We start from the raw sequence: 10327 nt of genomic DNA on the forward strand, positions 1-10327 counted from the left end.
CGCCCTTGGACCCAGTTCAATCAAATGTCCCCAGACCAGACACCTCAAACCACTGCCTAGATAGCCTAATACAGCTGCCACTGTCTCCTCCATGGGAAGATCTGGGAGGAGCTATTCCCTGAAATGCCATCCTCCATACAAAGGGTCTCACTCAGCCCTCAACCCAAGCCTCCAACAGTGATCTGGGGAATAACCCACCACCCTGCATGAAGATCATCTAGCACCAGCTTGAACCGGTGACAGTCACAGGAGAATTGGACAAAACAGAACAGCTGCATTACAGGCTCTCAGTGCAACCACACCACCCTACTAGGTCAATTTCCTAGAAGAGGACACAAAGGTGCCCTCTAGGGGCCTCTTCTTCTCACTAAGTAGGAGAGTTCCCAGCAAAGGAGAATAGGTGTGCTGTAAACCTATCAGCCCTGAACTGAGTGAAGAGGATTTGGATAAGAAGAAACCAGCAAAAGAACTCTGGCATGTGAAAAAACAAAACAGTTTGACACCCCCTGAGAGATCTAATGGATCCAATGGATCAACACTAATGGACCCACTAAAAGGAAATTGTCAAAATATCAGAAATTAAATTCAGAATATGGATGAAAATAAGATGAATGGAATTTAAGAGAAAGTTGACAACCAACACAAAGAAGCAAAAAAATAAAATTCAGAAAATCAATAAAAAAAATGAAAAGTCACTAAAGAGCTAAACAAAATAAAAAAGAATATGACAAAACTTAAAGAAATGAAAGAATCATTTAGGGAATTTCAAAATACAGAAAAAAGCTTCAACAACAGGCTAGACCAAGCAGAAGAAAGAATTTCAGAGCATGAAGACAAGGCTCTTGAAATAACCATCAGTCAAAGATGCAGAGAAGAGAATAAAGAAGAATGGACAATAACACACTGAAATATGAGCCTATGCAAAGTGAGCCAATATAAAAATTATAGATAGCCATGAGGCAGAAGAAGAAAAAGCAAAAATCATGGAAAACCTGTTGAAGAGAATTGAGGAAAAAAATCCCTGGTATCACCAGAGACTCACGCAAACTCCAGATGAAGGGATGGAAAAAATATTCCATGCATATAGAAACCAAAAGAGAACAGATTCAGCCATTCTCATATCAGATAAAACAGACTTTAAATTAACAATGTTTAAAAAAGATTAGGATGGTCATTATATTATGGTAAAGGGAGCAATTCAACAAGAAGACATAACAATCCTAAATATACATACTCCTAACACAAGAGCTCCCAGATTCCTAAAGCAAATTCTACTAGATCTCAGAAAAAAAAAATACACAGTAACATCATAATTGACAGGGATTTCATACATTGACAGAGATGACAAATCATCAAAGCAGAAAATTTTTTTAATAAAAAAGTCCTGGACCAGATGGGTTCACACCTAAATTTTACCAAACCCGCAAAGAAGAACTGGTATGAATGCTACAGAAATTATTCCACAACATTGAGAGTGATAGAATCCTCTCCAACTCATTCTACAAAGCCAATATCACCTTGATACCAAAGCCAGGAAAGGAGACAACAAAAAAAGAAAACTACAGACCAATATCCCTCATGAATATAGATGTAAAAATTCTCAATAAAATCTTAGCAAACAGAATTCAACTGCACATCAAAAAAATAATTCATCATGACCAGGTGGGCTTTGTCCCAGAGATGCAAGGATGGTTCCACATATGCAAATGTATAAATGTAATTCACCATATAATAAATAAAAGGAAGAACAAAGACCATATGATCCTCTACATAGATGCAGAAAAAAATTGACAAAATTCAGCACACATTTATGATAAAAACTCTTAACAAAATAGGCATAGTTGGGTCATACCTCCAAATTATTAAAGGCATATATGATAAAAACACAGCCAACATCGTACTGAATGGGGAAAAATTGAAAACATTCCTGCTTAGAACTAGAACCAGACAAGGTTGCCTGCAAAAAGATAACCTACAGAATGAGAGTAAATATACACAAACTATATATCTGATAAAGTACCATCCAGAATCTACAAATAACTCAAATCAGCAAGAAAAAAAATCCCATTAAAAAGTGGACTAAGTCATGATTAGAAGTTTTTCAATAAAAGATAGACAAATGGCCATGCTTAGTGATGTTGAGTATATGAAGAAATGCTCAACATCACTAATCATCAGGGAAATGAAAATTAAAACCACAATGTGATACCACATACCTGTATCAGAATGGCGACCATCAAAAAGTCAAAAAACAATAGATGCTGATGTGGATGTAAAGAGAAATGAATGCTTATACACTGTTGATGGGATTGCAAATTAGTACAACCTCTGTGGAAAACAGTATGGAGGTTCTTCAAGAAATAAATATGCACCTATCATTCAACCCAACAATCCCACTACTAAGCATCTACCTAAAGAAAAAGAAGTCATTTTATCAAAAAGTCATTTGCCCTTGTATGTTTATTGCAGCACAGTTCACAATTACAAAGGTGTGGAATCAACTTAAGTGCCCATCAATTCATGAGTAGATTAAGAAAATGTGGTATATAGACCATCAAGTACTACTCAGTTACAAAAAGAAATTAAATAATGTTTTTTCCAGCAACTTGGATGGAATTAGAAACCATTATCCTAAGTGAAGTATCCCAGGAATGGAAAAACAAACACTATGTGTACTTTCTAACAATTGGGACCTAATGAATGGGCACACATGGGCACAAAGAGATATAAAGGTCATTGGAAATTAAAAAGTGGGGAAGGGGTAAAAACTTACCTATCAGGTACAATGAGCACTATTTGGTGATGGGCACATTTAAAACCCCGATTTAAACATTATAAAAGGTATCCTTGTAGCAAAACATTTGTACTCCTTAATATTTTGAAATTAAAAAAATAATAATTTAAAAAGCTCAGGACCAGATGGATTCACAGCAAAATGCTGTCAGACATACTAAGAAGAATGAATACCAATCCTCCTGAAACTGTTCTAAAATATCAAAGAGGAGGGAATTCTTTCTAATTCATTCTATAAGGCTAGTATCATCCTAATACCCAAACCAGACTAGGATGCAATATAAAAATAAAACTAAAGACCAATATCCCTGATGAACATAGATGTAAAAATTTTCAGGTACAAAAGATCAGGCTATATACATTGCCCATGTGAGCTTTATTTCTATAAATTATTTCTCAATTTAAAAACATGATAAGGAAAAAAGTGAGTGTAAAAGGTAAATTAAAACTTTCATGATCCTATTTTAAAAAATCTAATCATCAAAATATACTCAAGGAGCCCAAAATATAGTATTAGAAATTGTGAAAAAGAAAGTAGAGGAAAATAACAATCTCTGGTAGTCCTAATATCAGGAGAACAAGCACAACAAAAAACAACTGTCCATGGCAATAAAAATCAGTTGGCCAATGTAGGACTATTAGCCAAAACAAGCAAGATTTAGATGCTCCTGATAACAGTTGAATAGTTTCTGATGACAACACAAGAGGGAGCTAAACAGCTACAAAACTGAAAATATTATCACAGATCATCCTCCCCTTCAAAAAGTACACAAACGCCAATCTCACGTAAGGAAAAAAAAATCCTGCTTATATCCTATATGAAGTTATTATGAGAAAACAATCATCAGTAGGACAACATCCCTATAAGTAATAACTGTGCGGCTGTGTAGTGACAACCAAGGTGTGCTGCCCAGATTCTCTTTCACATAAAGCATGTGTCGCCCTAAAGGCTGACAGCTGATGATACTGCTGTCAGTACGCAGAGTTCAGGTATTTTGTCAGCAACACAGATACCTTGTGCAAAGCAACACTTCCTGGAGAAGACCACACCCAAATACTGATTGATGCTCATTGATAAAGCCCTGGCCATCACAGCCCAGCTCAGGACCCCTCTGAATGTTCATTCTGTCTACAGAACTCACTGCTAGGTCAGCTGAGGCAGTGCTAAACCCATGCACTTGCTAACAACATACTACATACCAAGCTATCTCAAAATGTACTTCCCAGGGAACATAAACTGCAAGAGCCAGGAAGATACACTCATGAAATAGATGAAAACTCTAACCAAATACTTCAAAATGAGATAAAAGAAATTAAAGAAGTGATAGAAAATATGAAATAATAGCAAAGGTTAGAATTTTTAAAAAACTTAGTGGTAATTGAAGGAAAAGAAGTTTTGAGAAGAGAGGAGATAGATTAGTTAAAAATGAAAAAAAAAATTTCATAAATGAAGTTTAAACTTGGAGAAACATAAGACTGAATAGAAATGATGGATAAGGCCATAACAGAAAAAGATAAAAAGAAAGACGAAAGCTAGAGAAAATGATTAAAAATCATACTAGATAATTCATGTTTTATAATTCTATTGTTATAACATTTGAAACTATGCAAATACTAATGCATGATATTAGAAGCTGTGAAAGCTGTTTCTGTTAGAGAAAAGGGAGTGGGTGGTAAGGTGTTTGTAATATTCTATTTTTTGACTTATTCATGTTCACTTTGTGATAATTCATAGATGTGATAATCATTTTTACACTTTTTTGTGAGTGTGTTTTGTTTTGATTTAAAAAGTGTACATGATATACTGTTCTTCTTTCATGGATGTCATACATTTTATATAAGGATACTAATTGTATTCAGTAGATCTTACAGACTGGTCGGCTCCAATGTAGAGGATTCAGGCAAAGTAATGCTATTCATTGTGTTGAGGTAACCTCTAACTTCCAGCCACCTTCCCCAGAAAGAAATCCTCCTGTTTCCTAAGTGAAACTTTTAAGACTGGCTGTTTCCCTGGGGGCTGAGTGTGGAAAAGAGGCTTATATAAGCTCTCACGCTTAATCCTCTGCATAAAATACAGAATCCTCCTCATTAAGTACAGCTCCTTACATTTGCCTCACTTGTGCCAAGTGTTTCTAGTTCAATTGACTTAAAAGTAAACATCTAGTCTTATCCTGGCATGGAAAAGATACAAAGAAATGCCACTCTGGTTCCCATTGCAGTCTCACACTGATCTATGAACTTTCTCTTACTGGTTTATGACAAGACAGGTATAGAAATTGAATGTAAGTGGCAAGCAACTTTTATAGAATTTGATGCTACTGAGACATACAAGCACATAATCAGTGGATACATCTTTCGGAACATTGTATAGAATAGTTCAGATGTGTTTCATTTCATTTTTCTAGTAATTTATTTTTATTGGATCTTACTGAAATATTGGCCTTTTATGACATTGAAAAAGGAAACTGGTCCTTCACTGCACTACAACAGGAACATACATGATTTGAGAAGCACTGATGGAGAAGTTGAATTCCTTATTCAGATCTTAAACCAATCTCACTCTTTTCAGTGCCATCTGGGTGACCCAGTTGTGAAGAGAAAGTCTGCATACAGTTCTCTGTTATGAATTGGTTTGCTTTTGGTTGACTTCCTCCTTTGTGTAGGTATATTTTCAGTTTTATCTTTTCTGTTTAGAACCATGTCAATCACCCTTTCTATTTTTTTGTTTCTAAAATGATTTTAATATCTACCACATGTTAACCTCTTCTGTTTACCTTCTTTTCTTTCTTTTCTTTTTTTTTTTTTGAGAAGGAGTCTCGCTCTGTTGCCCGGGCTAGAGTGAGTGCCGCGGCATCAGCCTAGCTCACAGCAACCTCAAACTCCTGGGCTTAAGCGATCCTTTCTGCCTAAGCCTTCCGAGTGTCTGGGACTACAGGCATGCGCCACCATGCCTGGCTAATTTTTTCTATATATATATTTTTAGTTGACTGGATAATTTCTTTCTATTTTAGTAGAGGCGGGGTCTCGCTCTTGCTCAGGCTGGTCTCGAACTCCTGACCTCCAGAGATCCACCCGTCTTGGCCTCCCAGAGTGCTAGGATTACAGGCGTGAGCCACCCCGCCCGGCCCTGTTTACCTTCTTGATGAGTGCTTGTACATATTTTTTAATTCCTCTGCTATCATTTTAGTAGGTTTATGGATAGAATACATATGTTAAATTCCAAAAGGGTTATTTAGCATTTAAAAAAAGATTCCAAAACAAAATTCATGAGCCAAAGTTGCTAGAAATATAATGAAAAGCTAATAAAAACAAATGCAGTGAAATATTTTAATTCAGCACTATGAAACCATGACAAGTAACATACACACAAAAGAAATAATGATATGCTGTACTAAAATAGTTAAATTTAATTGATAAAAGATAATAACATCTATAATACACTTAAAAATTTTTAATCTATATTAAAATGCTTCACTATGCATAATTCAAGAGAAATCAATAATGAAACTTAATAAATTGTAAAAATAGAACTAATGTCAATCACATTATCTCAGTAACCCAAAACAAAGCCACACACCAAAGAAGGTGTTACTTAAATATCAGCAAGAATATGTTATAATAAAGAAGCACTCCATTAAAAAAGCTATGATCAATAAATGAGAATTGTAAATCTGTGAGGAAAATAAAAGAACAGAAGAAAATAATGGAGATAATCAATGTTGTGCTTATAGAGACATGTTGTGTCTAAAATACCTTAATTATTTAACTAGTAAAAATTAAAACAAATAAAAAGACTTAATCCAAAAACTGAAAAAGGGAGATAAAAATGGGAAATGAGGTTGTAATTTAAAAATATAAGAAGACATTATTTGTGATTTTATACACTTTAATTTGAAAATCTAAATAAAATTGATAGGGAAGTAGTAACTTCATCAGGTGTTGGGCAGGTGGGAAAGGGGAGTATATTCACACCTAATGGGTCCAGTGTGCACCATCTGGGAGATGGACTCGCTTGAAGCTCTGACTTGGGTGGGCAAAGGCAATATATGTAACCAAAACATTTGTAGCCCCATAATATGCCAAAATAAAAATAAATGAATAAAAATAATTTATAGGGGAGAATACAGTACAGTTACATTACATCTTGGAAAAGGGGGGCAAACACAAGGAATATATTCAGGGATTTTGGACATACAAAGAAAATATAGGGCAAGAGACGATGGTTACTAAGACTTTTTGAGAACTATAAATTTAGAGGTAGAGGAGAAAGAGGAAGAGAGTTATCCTTTATTGCCAGGTACTTTGTTATCTTCCTTAATCTTTACAACCCTGAGAATAAAATATTCTTATCCTTACTTTGTATAGGAGAAAATGACAGCCTAAAATGTCAAATAACTCATCCAAGGCCACACAGACAGATAAATAGACTAGATATTTTGACGACTTACAAAATTAGTGACATAATTGGCCCAAATATGTATATACTGTTGAAAAGTGTTCTGATTATAGAAAGTCAAATACCACATGTTCTCGTTTATAAGTGGGAGCTAAATATGTGCACATGGACACAGAGTGTAGAATAATAGACATTAGAGATTCAGAAGTGCGGGATGAGGGATGGAAAATTACTTAATGGACAAAATGTACACTATTCAGGTGATGGTTACACTAAAAGCCCAGACTTCACCCCTACGCAATAGATCCATGTAACAAAACTACATGTATACCCCCTAAATTTATACAAATAATTTAAAAAATTAGTAAAAGTGTTCTGATTATAAAGTCTTAAGCAAAAACCTAGTCTTCCCAAATATTTTCCGAATGGCGAGTTGTACATCTTTGTTCCTGAGGCTATATACCATGGGGTTCAACAATGGGGTGATGATGGTATAGGTCACTGTCACCAGCCTGTCTTTGCTTGATGTATATCTGGCTGATGGTCTCAGGTAGACAGAGGAAGCACAGCCATAATGGACAATGACCACAATGAGATGGGAAGCACAGGTGGAGAAGGCTTTTTGTTTGCCTTCAGTTGATGGGATCTTCAGGATGGTGTGGACAATGAAGCCATAAGAGAAGCAGATGAAGATCAAGGGCACAATAAGCACGAGGACCCCACAGATGAAGATGACCAGTTCATTGATGTAACTTTCAGCACAGGCAAGACGGATGACTGGTGAAATATCACAGAAGTAGTGGTTGACCTTGTTGGAGCCACAGAAAGGGAGGCTAAAGACCAAAGTTGTTCCCACCAGAGATATTAGAAAGCCACTAACAATACAGGTTGCTGCCAGTTGTCCACATATTCTCCAGCTCATGAGAATGGAATAGCATAAGGGCTGACAGATGGCAGCATAGCGATCATAACCCATCACTCCCAGAAGGAGGCAATTGGTGACAGCAAAACCAAGGAAGAAAAACATTTGGGTGGCACAACTCACAAAGGAGAGTGTCCTGAGTACAGACAGCAGGTTGATGAGCATTTGGGGAAGGATAACAAGTGTGTAGAAAATCTCAGAAATAGAAAGGACACCTAGAAAGAAGTACATAGGTGTGTGGAGGCTGCGATCCAAGCAGATGACTGAGATGATGGTGATGTTTCCACTCAAGATGGTAAGATAGAGGCAGAGAAAGACCACAAAGAGGACAAGCTGCAATTCCCCAAGGCTGGAGAAACCTAGCAGTAGGAATTCATTGACAAAGGAGGAATTAGCCATGAACCTTTGTTACCACAGAATAAAGCCAATATGATCAGCTCCAGGGACCTTTGGGACTGAGAAGTCAGGGAGACGTATCCTCATAAAGTAGTTATGCCAGTCTTTGAATGAGAAACAGGCATGGGAGAGAAAAAAGCATAATAAATTAACTGGAAATTATTCTAAAGTATATATCCCCAAACTGCTATTTTTCTGTCAATGGTCAAATTTGGGAACAAATTTCACATAAGATGTACAGTCATTAGTTCAAATAAAGCCTATCCTTCAGATCTCCTCCTTGGAGCCTTGTGTAGTCTCCACTTAATTTTTTAGTATAGTAATTCCCCATCATCTACTATTTTGCTTTCTGTGGTTTCAAATATAGGGCATCAATTGCAGTCCAAAAATATTAAATAGAAAATTTCAGAAAAAAAACAATTTATAAGTTTTAAATTGTGTGCCCTTCTGTGTATAATGATCAAATTTCATGCTATCTCACTTTGTTCTGCCCAGAACATGAATCATCCCTCTGTCCATTGTATACATGCTACATATACTACCCACCCATTAGCCATCTACATTATCAGATTGACTGCAGCAGTATCAAACTGCTTGTGTCCAAGTAACCCTTATTTTACATGATGATGGCTCCAAAGTGCAAGAGTAGTGATGCTGGCATAATGTTGTAATTGTTCTGCACTATTATTAGTTATTGTTGTTAATCTCTTACTGTCTCTAATTTACAAATTAAACTTTATCATAAGTATGTATATATAGAAAAAACATAGAAACCCTAGAAAAACTTATTTAGGGTTCAGTATTATCCACAGTTTCAGGCATCCATTGAGGGTCTTGGAACATATTCCCTGTAGATAAGAGTGGACTACTGTAATCTAATTCTCAAAAAAAGCCTTTGTCTACATTAATTATGATTTTAAGTGGGCATGCTTTTGTCCTGATTGCTGGTTAATATATCAAAGCAATAGCACCAATGTCTGAAGATTTACCAGACATACACACCTGCTTTGAATATGCTCCCCATCTAGGGAAGCATCTATTCATCTTTCAGTTGCATGCTCTTAAAGAACATAGGTCCCTTTCACAACTAATTATATACCCATTTTCATGCAGTCATTCATTAAGACTAACTTGGTTTTCAGCTACTGCTACTGCCTTAGAACTAGCTTTATGATTTCTCTACAAACTCTTAAAGGATGCTAGAACTGATTCTCCTTACAGAAAACACATGGTTAGAATAACTTAGTTTTGCTTCAGCATTTACTGGTTACCCATTTTGTTATATGTCTTACTCTTGATATACATGACTTGGAGGCCAGCAGACTTGTTTTTGGGACATGTCTCTGAATTTCTGAATAAGAAGGCTCAGACATTTTCCCTAAGGCATCTGACACAGTTATCATTGTTGGTAATAAATTATATATATCTTAATGAAAACATTCTTAGCCTCTCCTACCTCTGGCCCAGATATGTTCCTTTATCTAGCCATACCTCAATAAATAGTTTCAAAAATACTCTTAGTCATTCAAGCTGCAAATTTCTAAGACATGCTTAACCCCCGAATTTTTATAATCCTCTACATTCAATCTATTTTTGTTCTGAAATACTTCTAGGATCCATTCCTTTTTTTCTGCAAGAAATTTCTTGGATTCTGTCTTCCCACTCTGAGCCATCCTCCACAAAAGCAGCAGTGTTGTTTCTCTATAGGAAAAATCCTATCATATTATGAAGCCAGCTGATCTTCAATTATCTATGAAATATTCTAGGTCTTTCATACTTTTCCCAAATCTACCTTTTCACTCATAGTTGCCATTATATAT

The 10327-nt window shown here is 35.8% G+C and overlaps 1 protein-coding gene across 1 annotated transcript; it reads right to left on the reverse strand.

Annotated features, from left to right (window-relative positions):
* Positions 1–7568: 7568 nt before the first annotated feature.
* LOC138390339 (olfactory receptor 10R2-like) lies at positions 7569–8510 on the reverse strand. Its single transcript, XM_069479215.1, has one exon. The coding sequence runs from the start codon at positions 8508–8510 to the stop codon at positions 7569–7571; it is 942 nt and encodes a 313-aa protein (XP_069335316.1).
* Positions 8511–10327: the final 1817 nt, after the last annotated feature.

The sequence above is a fragment of the Eulemur rufifrons genome, chromosome 8, assembly GCF_041146395.1.
Source record: "Eulemur rufifrons isolate Redbay chromosome 8, OSU_ERuf_1, whole genome shotgun sequence".
Lineage (NCBI taxonomy): Eukaryota > Metazoa > Chordata > Mammalia > Primates > Lemuridae > Eulemur > Eulemur rufifrons.

What these genes read in the sequence shown, in the direction of transcription:
- LOC138390339 (XM_069479215.1), bottom strand. Translation starts at nt 8,510, where the DNA reads ATGGCTAATTCCTCCTTTGTCAATGAATTCCTACTGCTAGGTTTCTCC.